The sequence below is a fragment of the Balaenoptera musculus genome, chromosome 6, assembly GCF_009873245.2.
Source record: "Balaenoptera musculus isolate JJ_BM4_2016_0621 chromosome 6, mBalMus1.pri.v3, whole genome shotgun sequence".
NCBI classification, from domain to species: Eukaryota; Metazoa; Chordata; class Mammalia; order Artiodactyla; family Balaenopteridae; genus Balaenoptera; species Balaenoptera musculus.
In genome coordinates, this window is record NC_045790.1 from 6,589,731 (window position 1) to 6,608,263 (window position 18,533).

General features: G+C 35.7%; 1 protein-coding gene across 1 annotated transcript in view; it reads right to left on the reverse strand.

Moving 5' to 3' along the window:
* FBXO8 (F-box protein 8) overlaps window positions 1-18,448 on the reverse strand; it is a 36,903-nt gene extending 18,455 nt beyond the window's left edge. The window contains exons 1-3 of the mRNA XM_036855751.1: window positions 18,183-18,448; window positions 3,709-4,045; window positions 1,274-1,400 (exon numbers count right to left, since the gene is read on the reverse strand). Coding sequence (XP_036711646.1) covers window positions 1,274-1,400; window positions 3,709-4,037 — 456 coding nt within the window. The 5' untranslated portion in view covers window positions 4,038-4,045; window positions 18,183-18,448. The remainder of the gene's footprint in view (window positions 1-1,273; window positions 1,401-3,708; window positions 4,046-18,182) is intronic.
* Window positions 18,449-18,533: the final 85 nt, after the last annotated feature.

Consider the following 18,533-nt stretch of genomic DNA (forward strand, 5'->3'; position numbering starts at 1 on the left):
GAACTTTAACTTCTTATAAATCATTCTACTTTCATTAAAAGTATCAGTCTTCTATTCACTGAAAGTAAAAACTGGTGAAAGAGAACAAATATAACATATTTGTTACTTATAACATATTTGCTTTATAACATATATACTTTGCTGTATTTGGGCTAAGACTTAACTGATGATGTATATGTATTAGTAAACCTTTGTAGCAGTGTTATATTTTTATTCATGTACAAGAAAAATTTAACAGAGAAATCATATATAATAAGCAAAAGTCAATTTAATTTCAAAATGTCATTTGTATTATTATGTGCATATTTATAAGATCAGTAGCTCTTTAATATTAATTAATATTAATAAAAGAATATTAATATTAAGGTAACTAGGGAGTCCTTAATACCTCTACAACAAATGAAGAAAGTTGGTTTTTGAAAATTAAATAAATTAAAATAACTGCCAGATAAATTTTTCCATAGAAAATGATCGACCCATAAGTATTAGTTCTGAGTGTTACATAATTTCTATTAGATTTCTAAGAATACGTCTAGTAGATACTTAAACATTTCTGAAACTCTGAACCTTTCCAGAATATATTAAAATAAGAACAGGGGTGAGGGGGAATCAGAGAAAGAACTGTCTTCACATTTTGATCACTCATATGTTATGTTAAGAAATAATTAAATAATTAGTTAATTTCAAACAGTTCTTTTTGCTTCTCCCACTCTCTCTGCTCTCTATTTGTGTTTGCTTATTGTCTTAAGAAAAAAAGAATTAAAGAATTAAGGCAAAATTATTCAGTTTTATAACAGAATCTATAAGTTGTTTCTATGCCATCATGTATTAGATTGTTAAAGGCATTATTTAAAGACATTTTGATGTGTCACAAGCTAGAAAAATGTCCTTTGTGATTATCTCTGATAAAAATAGCATTGTTACTAAATGGACATGATGAAACAAAGTAAATGCTGCAGACAAAGTCTGATGAACACATTTTGTGCTCTCGACTTATGATGTAGTAGTATCTCAACCAAGTCCAGTGGAGGGCTGCATATATGTCATGGAAGCTGCCATACAAAGTGAGCCGGTAGCAAGGTTAGAACATGACATGGTAAGGTAAAAAGAAACGACTAAGTCACACAGCAATAACTTCAAATACCGGGCTTTGCAGTGATTGAAAAGTCATGTTCAGTGACTTGTAATTTACTTGCAAGTTTATTATGTTGGAAAGCTGCCGCAAGATAACAATAAAGTTCAACTGTCACAAATATTCAAATTCTTCACTTACCTCATCTGGGTTGGCATTAAAGGTGAGGCTGCCTTCATCCAGCTGCATGTACAATTTTCTAAAAGAAAATCCTAGAGGTGGGTTCTTATTGTATATGGAACAGTGACCCCAAGTGGATTTACACAACCTGTAAGTAAGATAAAATCGGATGAGAAAACATGACCATATTGGATTCTTCTAAGTTAAACGTGTATATGTATGATAAAATAGTGATATGAAATAACATAAAATTGGATTTTACAGCTCTAAAGTATAAAATGTTTACTTTTATACTTGTTTTACTTGTTTACCAGAGTAAGATAGACAAATGCCTTCAATTTAGCAATTTTGACAGCACTTAACAAATGTGAGTTACAAAGATTAGTAATATTCGTGAGTCCTACTGAAGTTAAACATAAATAATGATGATGATGATGATAGCCAACATTTACCAAGTGCTTACTAGATGCCAGGCACTATTTAAAGAATTGTAATAGTATTAACTTGCTCAGTCTTTACAACAATCCCATGATTTGGTGCTACAGATAAAGAAACAGACACCATAAAAAAGCTGCCCAGGGAAACACAGCTTGATCTGAATCCAAGGAGCTTACTCCTGAGTTTGCAATCTTAACCAAGAGTTTAAACAGAATTAAGCAACTATGTGCTCTATTGAGAAATATAACTGAATTGGTGGAAGGAGGAAGGTTGCTGGGCAGAGGGAGAAATTGTAATGCTATAACTTCAATACTTAAATGAAAAGTTGCAACATTAAGCTTAGCAGTTTTTAAGATACTGCTTCAAAACGCTGGTTGTTTACTATCACAGCTATATATGATTGTTTACAAAATCTGTAACACTTAAAATGCTAATGGTTCATACCTCAAAACACACTGTTTCTACACATTGGTATACCTGTTTCCAACTCTGTTTGAGGCATTAGCTCCTGGTTGTTATTTGAAAGCTAACATTTCATCTTATTACAATGCCTGGAAATTCTGGATGTACACCATATTTTCACTTTCTGATATTCATCATTGATTTCTGGCTCAAACTTCCTTCTTTTCTCACACACACAGCTTACAAGAAAACCAGAAAGTTACCGACTCAGCCTGTAACATCAAAATTTCTGAGGATAGTGGGTAAAATATCTAATTTTATATGGGAATATCTTCTTAATAGTTAATTTATATCCTTGCATTATTTTTATCATCCAAATGAAATCACTGATTTCATAACAATGAGTTCAGTAACTTGTTTAGAAAATTATCACTATTTTAGCAGTCTCTTTAATCTAGTCCCATAGCTTTTGATTTTATTACTAAGCTACATGAAAGCAACAGAACCTCTCAACATCCAAATTAAAAAAACAAAAAACTAAGCTAGCCTTTAATATATCACTAAGAAAAAAAAAAAAATCCAAGCGTCAGATATATAGGCATAATTATGTGGTAAACACTAAAGGAAGCATTTCTTTTAAAAATGAACAATCCAAATTTAAATCCCAAATGAAAACTACATTCTGAGTGAGTTCATATAAGCATAGAAATAAACTCTTCTACAAAATTCAAATATAGGATCATAAATTAAGTTTGATGGGAATACTGAAGTGTAGAAAAGAGGTTATAAATAAAAGTGAGCCAGTTTTAAAGTACTTTTCTTTCCTCTTACACTGAACAATTAAAAATTAATAACTACACTTTAAACATTACTAATAGAATTTCCTCTCACTTCCACAGTAACTTCATTATGACAAGACAAGGGAAGAATAACAAGATGATATTGATGATTTTTAGTTATTTGAAGGTTGAGAAATGAACTACATAATTAATACTATAATTCTGTAGCATCGGGAAGCCTGAGTTAAAAATGTCGTTGTTGGTAATACATTTTTACTAAAGTTTGGCTATTTAGATAATTGATTCTCTCCATAGATTTTCATTGAAAAAAATGGTTTTAAAGTCTCAGAAAACTTGTTTTTAGACATGTTTTACTCTGTTCAGAAGTTTCATTTTAAAATAATGAGACAAATAAACTTTGGTAAAGAATGCTGGAAAACCCAAGATTCAAAGATTCTTTCATTTTCATGACTCATGTATACTATCTATTAAGGAGTAACTTAGGTTCCATAGATTCTATTGCACCAAAAGTTCTTAGATTTATAGCTTAAATTTAAACTGGTAAAAGAGCTGCTGAAATTTCTACAGTCTCCTTTCACTTCAGCAAGTAGATTATCTCTTTGCTTTCTAATATTTGCCTAATTCATTGAACAAATAGTGGTTAGAAAATATAAAAAGTAGATGAAATATTCACCAGGTAAAGTTTATGCTAACAAGCAGCACCAACCCCCCCCCCAAAACAAACAAACAAACAAACACAAAAAACAAAAAACCCACAACCTGTAGGCAAGATTCTACTTAGAGCTATCTGGATCAAACACGGTGGGCTGAACTTACCCTTGCCAGAGAAGCTCGTCATTGGCCAGGTCCTGCCAAACACAGGAAGCTAAGCAGAGATCAGTTGCATTCAGGTAGGACAAGATGGTAAGGCTTAGCTCGGGAGGCAGCATTTCCAAATTAATGAACCCTTCCTGTTCTTTCGATTTCCTTGTCTTCAAAAGATGATATATATCAATGCCCCCTTGGACTTGTTTGCGATGACTGGTGTTGGCAATGCTGCTGGCAGCCATCCTCCTGCCCTGCTCTCTGCTGAGGTAGCCTTGCTCACTGTAGCCTTGCTGCTGTAGCTGCTGGTTTCTGGCCACTCTCCACAGCCCCTGACCCATCTGCGAGCCTGGGAGAAAGCCAGAATGGAGTAAGAAGGCGACATTAGAAAAGTAATCCACCTTTCCCTGCGGTACAACACGTCTACATGGAGCATTCATTTATCAGAATTAACACTGCTCATTAAAGCATATTAAATGGAGTAGGAAATTACGAATAGTTGGAACACAGTAAGTATGAAACTTGGATGGAGAACTATTTAGTTTGATTATCACCTTTATCTCAGTTTGCTAACCACTTTTAAAGTCCACAGGTGACATAATCATTTTTCACAAGGTAAGATTTAAAAGTTACTGACGTCTTAAAGACTCTTACAAATTATAATTATGTGGACTTATGGGCCAGTATTAAATACAACTCTGATCAGAGCACAGGACTTCACTTAAAAGACCTGTACACCCTGCTTTTTATCACAACCCAGGCTAAGCTAAGCTAGGCCCTTTTAACCAAATTCCCAGATGCATAACAGCTGTGAAACAGGCTTTTCGTTTAATTCTTGCCAGTCTGCTCTTAAGTTGTAGGCTGTAATAAAATGTAACATAGGCCCTGAAGTCTACTTCAGAAACCTTATAAATTAGACACGTAGGACTCCATGATAAAGAGCTCAGTAGTGACTATTTGGTTCTGTTGCTGCTTTAAATACAAATCATAATTTAGACTAATTTTCCAGTTCTTCTCCAGGAGCCCTATGGACTCCTCAGAGGTACCTGGGAGAAGGCAGGAGAAGGGATGCGAGTGCTGTAGTCTCTTCTCTCTCCACTTGACCTCCAACCAAGGTAGCTCTACAGTTATCTCTTACAGTATCAGACTTCCTCATATACAAATATTTAGAAGACTATTGGCCTAGACTTTCTATGTCACTTGGTTTTGCAAATAAGTAACTTTTCCTGGGCAAATAAATTCACTGAGAAAAATGAAATCAGGAAGAGCTTTTAACTAACACAAATAATTATTTTCATGATCTCTTTTACAAACAAAATATTCTTGTTTTAAAAGCCCAACTTGACTACTGGGACGTGGGTGTTTTAAAAATTTGGAGGAAGAAATGGATTTTTGTTCAAAAATCATTAAAATAAATTTCATAGCATGACCTAACCTTAAAATATGGTATTGTTTTAATCGGCTGCTTACAATAAGGAGTAATAATCAAAAAATAAAAAAGCAACCCCTCCCCAAGCCCACTGGTGACCAGAAATTCTGAAAATTATTAGGAATAATTTGAAAGTTGAGTAGAATTTCAAAGAATGTCACAGATTATTTTTTCAGTATTTAAAAAGGCATGTATATTTATTGAATTATTGTCTATTAGTTGGATAATGGCCACTGTAACAGGCTACTTGTTGATTAAAACAGAAAAAACAGTCCAGGATAATTTTTCACTCTTTGTCCTTACTGTGAACTGCTTGGAAATCCAAAAGCTTAAGCTATAAAGAGATGTGGGAGGGAGGATACAGAGAGAAGGAACATATTAATAATTTTTAAATGTGGGGAAATTTGTTTTTGCAAAGAAACCACAAAAGGTAGTAAGTTTTCCTCCCTACGACACATACTACCATAATGGTAGCAGTTCCTGAAGTAGTGGTTAAGCTATTAATAATTAAATTCTTATTTTCTATTAGAATGATTGAAATCCCAAACTGACAACACCAAATGCTGGCAAGGATGAGTGAATTCAAAATGGTACAGTCACTTTGGAAGACAGTTTGACAGTTTCTTACAAAAATAAACATACTTTTACCATATGGTCCAGCATTTATGCTCCTTGGTATCTACCCAAATAAGTTGGGAACTCATGTCCACACAAAAACCTGCACACAAACCTGCAGCTTTAGTCATAATTACCAAAACTTATAAGCAATCAAGCTGTCCTTCAGCAGGTGAATGGATAATTTACTGTGGTACATCCAGACAATGGAATGTTTAGTGCTAGAAAGAAATGAGCTATCAAGCCATGAAAAGATATGGAAGAAACTTAAATGCATATTACTAAGTGAAAGCAGCTGATCTGAAAATGCTATGTAATATGTGATTCCAATTATAAGACATTCCAGAAAAGGCAAAACTACAGACAGTAAATTAACACAGAAAAAAATACAGAATATCAACAAAAATTTGTAAGGAGCTATAAGTTTCCTTAATGTTTAAATATGCTATGTCATGTTACAACATAAGTACAACTTAATTTTGACACAAAAGACTGATAAACATTTAAAAATTTTTATCATAGCCATTTCTCTGTTTATCTTAGCAAGAAAATATCTAGCAATTGAACTGATTGCTAAGCTCATCCAGTATATCTGTTGTCATTTTAGATAATTATATTTATTCTTCCCTTTTGCATTTGCAGCACTAAAGGTAAATAATCAAACATGGTGACTGTGATGTCTGAAGCCTCAAGATTTAGGGCATTTAACATCAATTTTGTATGTACTTTCCCTACAACATCTTTCTAGTGGCATATGGTTAGGCAGCTGTTATTACTCTCAGGGATGTTGCTAGGGAACACAGAACCAGGGTGATTTCCCCAGGCTCTGGACTTTAATGGGGATCACTTAAATAGAGCACTGGATAAAGTGATTCGGAAAGCATCCAGCAGGTAGAAAAGAGGTTAAGCCAACAGCTGGTTCTTAGGATTAAAAAAAGTTGATGGGGAGGGTGGAGGTTTGAGGCTCATCTACACGTGATTCAGACAAAGAAAACTGCATTCTCTATTCTTCTACTGCTAAATAATACTGCAAATTACCCTTGTGGGATGTCTTTTTCCCTTTAAAGCAGTTCTTGATACGGAGCAAGAACACAGTATGATAAATCACTTGAGAAGGATTGCTATCATATATTTATCCTTCGGAGAAAGGAAAGGGCGTCTACAGTGTTCCACCCCACTCCCAGTCTTCCTTAGGGTAATAGTGGTGTGGAATGTGGATAGAACTGTCAGAAAAGTGATAAAACTCTCAAAAAGACATGAGATCCACTACAGAAGTTGTGAAGCGAGTCACAGAGGGAGCATAGTGCTGTGGACTCTGAAGTTGAACAGACTTGAGTTCAAGTCCTGACTTCACTGATGAGGGAATTTACTTGACTAGTCTAAGCTTTGCTTTCCTCATGTTTAAGGTGATAATTTGCACATAATATAGTGGTAATACACATAGCTCAGAGGGCTGTTGTATTAAATATTACATATAAAGTGCACTTCACAGCTAATAATAAAATGTTAGCTCACTTGTTTTGACAAAACCATATTTTCATAGAGTGAAAATGATGAGCATTTCAGTAAAACTTATTGAATGATTCTTCAATTATCACATAAAAAAACAAATCCATGAGTGAGTCTACACTGGTGATCACTAAATATTACATAAAGAAAGGAAAGCTCTTCCTTATAGTAAAATTCTGAATAATGAGTTAGAAAAATCATCATTTAACTACCATCGTAGAAAAACTAATTCTTAAGGCAAGAATTATCAGTGGGTGCTGAATCTGGAGTTTGATAAAGAATGGAAGATTTACAGAGTCTCAAAGTACCTCCCCACATATATTACTCATTAATTACAAAAAGAAATTAAGAAATCAGACAATATTTAACCAAGTGTTCAAACTTAACATTTACCAATAAGAGACAAATGGACATATATGCCTCTCTGGACATGACACCCTGAGAAGTATATAACAATTATACAGTACTCCGGCCAAAAATGTATAACATTTATCTAATCATGAGGAACATCAGAGAAACCCAAGAGTCTATAAATAATCTTTTTTTTCCTTCAAAATTTTCAATGCTGTGAAGATAAAGAAAGGAATCATTCCAGATTAAAGGAGACTGAAAAGCATGACATCTAAATGCAGTGTGTGGACTGGATCTTACAGTGAAAAGAAAGTGCTAGAAAGGACATTATTGGGATAACTGAAAAACTAGACATACGGGCTGTAGATTGGATAAAGATACTTATATGAATGTCAACTTTTCTGAATTTGATAACTGTACAGCGGTTTTGTCAGAGTATATTCTTGTTCTTTAGGAAAAACATTGAATTATTAAGGCATAATGTATACAACTTAGTCTCAAATGGTTCAGAAAAACAGAAACATCTGTCTCTATACAGAGAGAATGTTAACACAATGTTGCAAAATGTTTAAAATTGGTGAATCTGGGTAAAAGGTACACACCAGTTGTTTTTATTAATCGTACAACCTTTCTGTAAACAGAAATCTCCTGATTGAGGAATCCAAGCATGTTAAATTTGAGAATAACTGAGTTTGATGTGCTCTAAGTATAAGAATTACTGCTCTACGAGCTTAGCGTCTTACAGACTGAAAACCATCACTAAGGAGATAAATGCTCAGCATCACAGTTTAAGAGTAGTAGGAGACCCCTGTCAAGGCAAACATCAAAATACTAAGAATTATTCTTGCTAGTTGTGATAGAAAATTTTCTTTTAAAGGCTGAAGAAGTATTTTTAAAGAAAGTAGGGGAAAAAAAATACCCCTTTAACTTTGCGTGTGCAGATTTAAGGCTTGGAATTCCTGGCTGTGTTCCCTCCTTTCATACATAATATTATGTGCACAGTATTTTTTAACATAATATTTAATAAATATTAAACCATAATACTGTTTTTGTACTCTAAACCACAATTTATTTAGTACTTACTCTATGCTAAGCACTGTGGAAGTTTTAATACATTATCTCATTTTTGTCCTCAAAACAACCTTCATAGGTAGATAGTATTCTAATTTTATAGCTGAAGAAATAGTGACTCAGAGAGATTAAGCAACTTTGCTCAAGATCTCAGAGCTGGCAAATGGAAAACTTAGGATTCCATCTCAGGTCTGTCTGAGTCCAAAGGTTAGTCTTAACCACCAAACCTTATGCCCAGAACTGGCAAAGACGATCCACCACCTGCTTCTTCATCACTAGCTCTCATCTCTTCTCCCTCTGTCACTGCTTATTACCTCCACGCTGCTCCCAGCTGCAGCCTCTCTTTAGGCTACTGTTCTTGTGGAAAGCACATACACTTGGATGTGAAAAAAGTTCAAACTCCCACACAGAATCTGTTTAGCTTATAGTCTGTGGTACTCATTTTCCTCACCAGATAAACAGTGAATAAGTCTTATCCCATGGAACTTAGAGGGGTTAAGAGAACCTAAGCCATAGGGAATTTATCATAACAGGTGGTTTTGTAGTCACCACTCAGTCCCCTTTAAATGATAACTCTTATTTATTTTGGTTCTCCCACTTCAGAGTGCACCTGATTATTCTGGACCTAATGATCTGAGTAGTTATAATCGTGGTTCCAAATTCCATTAATTGAGGATCTGTGAATTCGGAGATGCCATTTACCTTTGCTAGGAGAAAAAAATAACAACTAGTAAATATATAAAGTTAGAAGAAACTAACTTTGCTTAGACTGACACTCTTAGCTTGGCAAATAAGGTCAAGTATTTAGTTATCAGTCAGTGATAACAGAGATACCTTTTTGGCAGGTAAGTACTACCATCACCTTTAATCACTATAGACATGTTTCTAGAAATGAAAACGTTAAGACTTCATGGGAAGATTCAACATATCAAGAGTCCTTATGGCGGTATCACAAAATAAATCGATTAATAAGAAAGTTCTACTCTAGATCTTTATGACATCTTCACATCCCCAGGAACTTGAATTATAAAGAGCTTTATGGATAGAGTGTCAATTTCTTGGATCTTTGAAATCAATGTTACAACTGTTGAGATCTATATTTTGAAAGCATATTTCTTGATTATAAAATACGAATTAGGGGCTTCCCTGGTGGCGCAGTGGTTAAGAATCTGCCTGCCAATGCAGGGGACACGGGTTCGAGCCCTGGTCTGGGAAGATCCCACATGCCATGGAGCAACTAAGCCTGTGCGCCACAACTACTGAGACTGCGCTCTAGAGCCCACCAGCCGCAACTACTGAGCCTGCGTGCCACAACTACTGAAGCCCGCGCGCCTAGAGCCTGTGCTCCGCAACAAGAGAAGCCATCACAATGAGAAGCCCGCGCACCACAACAAAGAGTAGCCCCCACTCGCCGCAACTAGAGAAAGCCCACGCACAGCAACAAAGACCCAATGCAGCCAAAGATAAATAATAAATAAATTAATTAATTTAAAAAATAAAAATAAAATAAAATACGAATTACATATGTTCCTTAAGATGACAATAATTTTGGAACTCACCTATCATACTGTGCTTTATTATTGTTTATTAAAAGCAATAAAAATTTACAAATATATACGGGTAGTCCTTGCCTTGTACAGTACCAGGCTAACTACTGGATGACAGTTCCATGGGACTGTGCACAGCAAGGTCACAGTCCTAACACTCATGCATTTCAGTTTACATGGTACTGTGCAGAGTAAGCACTGCCTGTAAGTACTGAGATGGGGGACTGATTCAACACAATAGGCTACATGGAAAAATCCAATGCCAAACACAGTGCCTCAGACCTACAAAGCACTCAGTAAATATTTGTTGACTGCAAGAATGGATGAATGGTAAACAATAAGAAAAACTGAATTAGATGAACCTCGACCTAAATTTCACATCTTTCAAAAAATCATCAGAATGGATCATAGACTTAAATGTAAAGCATAAAAGAATAAAACTTTTAGAAAAATACAGAGAAGGAAATCTTAGGGATCTATGTCTAGGCAAAGAGAGTTCATCAAAAGTACGATCCATAAAAGTAAAAGTTGATAAAGTCGACCTCATCAATATTAAAACTTTTGCTCTTTGAAAGCCCATGTGAAGAAGACAAAAACACAAGCTACAGACTGAGAGAAAATATTTCCAAACCACATATCTGACAAAGGACTAGTATCAAGAATATATAAACAACTTTCGAACTCAACAGCAAAAAAATCAAACAATTCAATTAAAAAATGAATATAATATTTAAAATAGCCAGGACATGGAAGCAACCTAAATGTCCATCAACAGATGAATGGATAAAGAAGATGTGGCACATATATACAATGAAATATTACTCAGCCATATAAAGAAACGAAATTGAGTTATTTGTGGTGAGGTGGATGGACCTAGAGTCTGTCATACAGAGTGAAGTAAGTCAGAAAGAGAAAAACAAATACCATATGCTAACACATATATGGAATCTAAAAAAAAAAAATGGTTCTGAAGAACCTAGGGGCAGGACAGGAATAAAGATGAAGACATAGAGAATGGACTTGAGGACACGGGTTGGGGGGGGAAGGGTAAGCTGGGACGAAGTAAGAGAGTGGATGGACTTATATATACTACCAAATGTAAAATAGATAGTGGGAAGCACCCGCATAGCACAGGGAGATGAGCTCTGTGCTTTGTGTCCACCTAGAGGGGTGGGATAGGGAGGGTGGGAGGGAGATGCAAGAGGGAGGAGATATGCGGATATATGTATACGTATAGCTGATTCACTTTGTTATAAAGCAGAAACTAACACACCATTGTAAAGCAATTATACTCCAATAAAGATGTTAAAAAAGAAAAAATGAACATAAGACATGAACAGATATTTCGCCAAAGAGGACATACAAATGGTACACAATCACGATAGACGTTCAGCATCATTACCCAGGAGGGAGGTGGGTGTAGTTATAAAAGGGCAGCACCAGGGATCCCGGTGATGTTTGAACGGTTCAGTGTCTTGACTGTGGTGCTGGATATGTGAATCTGCACAGAATCTCATACACACAGATACACATTTGAGCAAAAATAAACTGGGGAATTCTGAATAAGATAGGTGCAATGTATTAATGTCAATATCCTGGTTGTGCTAGTACATAATGGTTATGCAATATGTCACTGCCTAGGGAAACCAGGCAAAGTGTACAAGAGATCTCTTGGTATATTTCTTGCAACTGCATGTGTATCTACAATTAACTGGAAAAAAAAAAGGACAGAGTATTGTACACTTAAAATGGGTGAATTTTACGGTATGTAAATGATACCACAATATAGTTCTTCAAAGAACTAGAGACTCTAATAAACACTCTAAAGAGGGTGACCAAGGATGCAGCAAGTCTAGTGTCTATGACAAATAGTTAACTATTTTAGATTTAAGGCTATCCAACTAATTATTAAAAATCTATGACCTATGAATCATCTCTGACTTCGTGGAATGTACTGTATAGATTAAAAGAACACAGAATCAAGGAATACGAATCCTTAAGGATACAGATCTATAATAATGTTCTGACTCTTTACCTAGGAAGTATCAATAATTGAGTAACAGTATAAATGCAAAAGGACTGATGTGTGCCTGTTACTTGGTCTAATAAAACAAAACCCAGCATAAATGCAAAATACATTAAACAAAATTGGTTTAACTACTCATTAAAAATCAAAGTACATAAACTAATGTGATTTAATTTGGATTGCTTCAATTCAAATTTTATAATATTTCTGATTTGTGGGAATAATGATCTAATTTGGTAAAAATATTTTAAAAATCAGTAAGTTGTTTAATCTCCTTACTACTTAGATATCCTTGTTTCTATGAAAATAACAGTGACAATAATAATAGTACTTTTTTTACACATTGACTGGATAATGTAGAAGTCTGTTTTTTTTAATCTAAGTATTTAGGCCTTTTGGTTTTTAAAATTAATATCTAGCTTTATTATGCTGAGACTAGAGAATGTGGGCTCTATGATGTGTGCTTGAGAGAAATGTGTAGGTTTTCCTGACACTGCTACTTTGGAGACTGAATTTAAAGTTGGAGTTCCAGTTATGCCATATGCTGTATGACCTCAGATATTTCAAACGAGGTTTCTGATCTTCGGTTACCTACAAAATAGGGGAAATCGCTCCTATCTATTTTACAGGATTGCTATGAGCCTTAATTGAGATAACATATCAAAGCATCTTTTAATTGGCAAAGCAGTATGCACGCCCTGACTCATTTCCTTTTTTCTAATGCAAAAATCTGAGAAACAGCTATATTTTTCTGACATATTTTGGATGTACTTTTCTCATTTTTTAAAAAAGAAATACAGTGGTAGTCTAAACAAATCTGTTGTAACATAACACAAAGGCACTTCCACTTAGGACGCAGCATAGATTAGATTAACTACCAAGAACTCTATCAAGTTAATTATTAACGTTTATGAGAACAATACTTTTCTGTTACTGTAATGTCTTGTTCTCTTTTCAAGAGTAGAGTATTTCCACAAAAGAATGATAGAGATTACTTCACTAATACCTGTTGGTATATCTAATATAAAATTATCTTTAAAATATATTAAGCAGCTTTAATCAAAACATCCCTATGTAACAAGTTAAACATCAAATAAAGTACTATTCTAAAAGAACACACTGTACCACTGCTTTTAGCAATTTTATGGCACTAAGCATTCAAATAGCACATGCTGTGGAAACAAATATATGTAATAAAGAGTGGATTATGCACCATTTAGATGGATGGATGACACGCAGTGGAAGATGGGAAGAACACAAAGTAGCCTGGAGGTCTCAGGAAAGCATTCTGCTTTAGACACTTTTGTTTGAAGCAAACAAGATTCCATGAAGTCTCTTCCTGAGCAAGCAGTGTTAAATCACGGGTTTGTGATGAGTGACATGAATGAGCTACTTTAAATACTCATTATAAATGGTTAGTTTTCATCAATATTTCATAAGTGTCTAAATAGTGGGGTTTACAAATAAGAAATTTCCTATCTCAGATAAAGATCTAAAATGTGTACCAAAAGAGTTATCTCTAACACGCAAATTCTACTGCCTTAAAGATGAGGAAATTCACTCATTTATATCTTCTTGGAGATTTTCAATTTTTTTCCAATGAGAAAGTAACAACTAGATTTTTGGTTACTTTAGGTTTTAAAAATCTTTTTAAGTGTTATCATGTGATATTACTCAAAGGCATAAGAACATGGGAGATTCTGTGAGAAAATATTTTATACATTTATAACCAAATTGGCAGCCCAACATTTACTTCTCTACTTCCAAAAGAGCAGACCACCAAAGTAGTTTAGAACAGACTGAGTAGAGGGGAAAAAATGAAAAGAAAAAAACCTGATAACCAATCACACTTCTAACATTGAAAGGCAACAACTGTAGAGAAATGAAGGAAGGGTAAGTCCACAAGGAGGTCTTTTTCAGGAGAAAAGGGAAATAGCTAAGTACTAAGAGGTACATTAAACACATAAAAAAACAAAACAAACAAACAAACAAAAAAACCAGTCATTAAATTTAAAGATCTGGTCCTGCAAGAGCAGTTTTTGCTACTAAAAAGCATACCATTTGTAGGTTTTTTTTTTAACTCAAAAAAGATTTACAATATTACTTTGTTTTCTGAAGGTTTTTTTCCTGTTCTTTAATTTGATGCTGTAATGAGTGTTACCAAATGGCATCTAAACAAATGTAAACATTAAGATGTCATTTAAAATGTAACCAAAAAGCAGAGAATTGGGGGCTTATTTCATTTCACTTATTTCTTCAGCTTCTTTTGCAAGAGATGTTCCACTGTCTGTTTTAACCTTCAAATAAAATAAATTTACTCAATTTCTCACTGGCATTATTTTTAATTACACTGATCCTTTAACTGCACTCTTTACTCAACCCAACTGCAGTCAGCAGTGGTCACGGCAGCACATCCCAACCCACCTCCTCAGGGCACACCACACTCCACGCCCACTGACTGCAAGGCCATTCCTATGAGAGCTGTGGAATTAAAAAACAGAACGATGTGTTTATTAATGCCACTGAACTGTACACTTAAAAATGGCTAAGATGGTAGATTTTATGTTATGCATATTTCACCATAATAAAAAAAAATGGGGGAAAAAAACCAAAACAAAAACTGTAATTCTCACTGAATTGCTTTTACACAAATAAGACAAGGTATTAACATAAAATAAATATTGACAGCAGCCAATAGGAAAGTCAGAAGTGAGGTGAGAAAACATCTAACAATGAAAACAGACTGACACAAAACATGCGCTTGGTTCAGGCTCCTTCAACTAGCTGTGAGTAGAGGGCACAACACGCAAAGCCTCACTGTCCTCACTGGTAAAAAGCGGGTTTTGAACTTGATGATCCCCAAGTTCTCTTTTTGCTATAAAATTCTATGATCCTATAAAAATGAGAAAATCCTAAAAAATTAAAGTAAAAGGAAGAGATGATGGAGATGGACGTGTGTGTGCCTGTGTATGTGTATTTAGCATCTGTCCTTTCCATCTCTTTCCCCCCATGCCCATGACTTCTACAAATCACTGCTCAGGATGAGCAGATAGGGGCTCTCCAAGCATGGCTCACTTGCTAAAATCTTGTTCCTTCTTTCAAATAGCTTATGAAATCCCCTGCAATCTGTTCTTGCAGAATACACAAACTGCTGATCACAGAGCTAAACTCCCAAACAGCCTAAACTTGAAAGCAAATATCTTTTCTCATCTCTATCTACATCACAAAAGCACTTGCCCTAAATAGAATATAAACTCATTCAAGTTTCACTGGAGAATCTATGTCAATAAATGTCAGAAAAACAAAACCACGCGAAAAAAATAAAGAAATGGGGAACATAAATTTCTAGAAGTGGATGTATTTCATTAAAGTTGTTTTAAAATAGTAAGTAAAATAGTTCAATGGAAATGCAACATGAGTTAGATGTATAATTCATAGACTTCATGTTAATGATTTTGACACATTATCATAGGTCAGCCAATGGATTAGCCTCAGTTTCCAAATCTGAATCAAAATGTAGGAAAAAAAGAGAGTTGTATCAATACATAGCAGTTGGTTAAGTAATGAACGATAAAATCATAAATTTGAATGACTAATTTCAATGCTTTGTGATCAAAGAAAAGGTAATTTCTTGGTAATTCATGTTTTTATATTGTGAAATAAGGAAAATAACTATCTTTTAATTTATGCAATTCTAAGCACAATAAACACACAAAACATTCCCTATTAAACTGATAATAAGTGTAATAAATTACAAGGCATGGTTTAGCTTATCTAGTTATTACCATAAGATATTTTGTGAATGAAGTATTTCAATTGTGTTATTTTAGCAAGCACCTGTTTAAAATCTGGCAGACATCTAAGGGGCCAAAACTAAATTTAGCAGACATCTAAGGGCCCAAAACTACACTAGTTAATTGGCTGTAACCTACTCTAAATGAACTATGTTAACCTGATAGGGAGTACCGATTTAAAAGCCAAATCTACAATTTGAGGATTGACACAGTCGGGCTGGCGTTAAGCACCTGAGGTATAAAAGATGACAACATCTTTCAAACCTGGAAGAAGCACAGGCAATTTTACAGTGGGTCAAGGCCAAAACAGTGTCACAATAAACCCTGAAGCCCGTACCTTTCATTTCCAATAAGTTCATTTGGTTCACTGACAAAAGCTGTGCTGGTGACGTGCGTCAGCACATCAGGTACCTGACAGAAGGTGGTACCTGGCATCTAATAATGCTTAAAAACAAACACACAAACACATTTCTGTTCTCAGACAGGCCTCTCCCATCCCTGTTTGCTCTCATACCAACGTAGAGACTGCCACATTCTTTCTACACTAGAAAGGCTTACCTCTAGCCTTTCCTAACTTCTTTCCACCTTAAAAGCTATCTTTGCTCATGTTTATTTTGAAACCATTTCAACCATATAAAATGGCAATGGGTAAGGAATACAGTCTCCAGTTGTGATATGCTCTGTTCATGTACACCTTAAAAACACAAACCTTCCTCTCACACATGTCATTCCTCAAGCAAAGCTTTCTAAGAAAAATAATAAGCCTCTCTTCAGGTATTTAGTAGAAAAAAAAGACCCCCCACCACCCAGAAAAAAAAAACCAAAAAACTTTCCAAGAAAGAAAATCCTTGTATAAGTTTGTCTATTTCATTACAATCAGGCATATTTTTGCTCAGTTATTTCTATCTACTAACTCCTAAAAGTTATCTGCCAGGGTGTCTGTGTTAGGCCTCCTCTAAGATGGCTCCCATAGGCCCTTGCGTCTTGGGATTCACGTCCTTGTGTAATCCTCTCCACAGTGATTGAGTTGGATTTATTGACTCCTATCAACAGAATATGGCAGTAGTGATGGGATGCCACTTCTGAGATTAGCTTACAGAAGACTAGAGAGAGTCTTGGGTGCTCTCTCTTGGATTGCTCACTTGAGCGAAAGTCAGCTGCCATACTGTATACAGTATCTCAGACAAACTGTCAAGTTAACTGGATAAAAATGGCGAGTTTCCTACTCAACCTGAAAAGAGAATAAAATTTATTCTTAATTCTGATATCTGCTCAAGTTTGTGAACCATTTTCTTAGGGGGTAAAAATCCTCCCTATCCCAGAAATATGGTCACCAGCTGCAACATTAAGAAAAAATATGGAAAGCTGAAATGGAAAACGTAAATTAGCTTCACTTTGCAGTAATAAAGGTCATAATATAAGGATATGGAAATACCTGGGATCCTTGAAAATGAAGATTCCACTTGTTAAAAGAAGTAGATTCAATTATTAAATTACTAAATACCTACAGAACCTAAAAATAAAACCCTTAAACGACTGAGGATTGGGATCCATTTCTGATTTCTCCCAATTTTAATAATAATTAAGTGAGCACCCACCATATAAGAAACTGGAGCCTAGTCACAGAGAAACAAGCAAGAGACAAGTTAAGAATCTGCCGAGTTTATAACCAAAGTTTAACAGCTGAAGCAACTGTCAGTCCATCGTGACCTTAACTGGATGTGTTTGCATTCATGTTACTGTAAAAAGTATGTTAAGAGCCAAAAACTCTGCCTACGCACCAAAAACACTCTCTACTTGAAAAGCAACACCTGGGCTAGAAGAGCGTAACCTCTGCTGTTTCCCGGCTTTATTTCAGAGTGAAGCCGGGTCCTACTTGGGGTCCCAAGCTGACCTAGGGGTCCCCAGTGACCCAGGAACACAAGAAGCACACCTACTCCCGCCTCCTGACACGGATTCCTCATTTTAATTAGCCAGTACCGCTGTCACTCAAGGTGCTTCGCACAGTCATTGGCCCCAAAGTCTCGCTGGTTGGCAAGTTTCTGCCAACTGGAGCACCGGTGGTCATCATTCCCGAGAAGAAAAGTAGGGGTGTACAGGGAAGAGAGGCAAGAACTCTGAAATATCTAGGGTGACACCCTTACCTGAGCGACCTGCGATTCCCCACCGCCGCCGCGACGAATCGGCCTCTGGGCGGGGGCTTTCAGCCAAAAAGAAAATGGCTCAGCCGGGAAGGGGTGCCCAGGCCATGGAGAAGCCGGTTCAAACTTTATTTGTTCACGCCGGTGGAGGTGAGGTCGGGGAGAATCCCAGAAACAGCACCTGATCCCTCCGAACTCAGCGTGCCTCAGGCTGCAGCAGCCTGAGCGGCCGACTCTCCGAGTTTTGACGTTTCCTATTGTTGCCGGAAGTGACGTCCGGATTCGGGGGTGCTTCAAGAAGAAGTATTTTTAATCCCCTTGATCTACGATTCGCTACAGAGTCCCGGTCTCTCA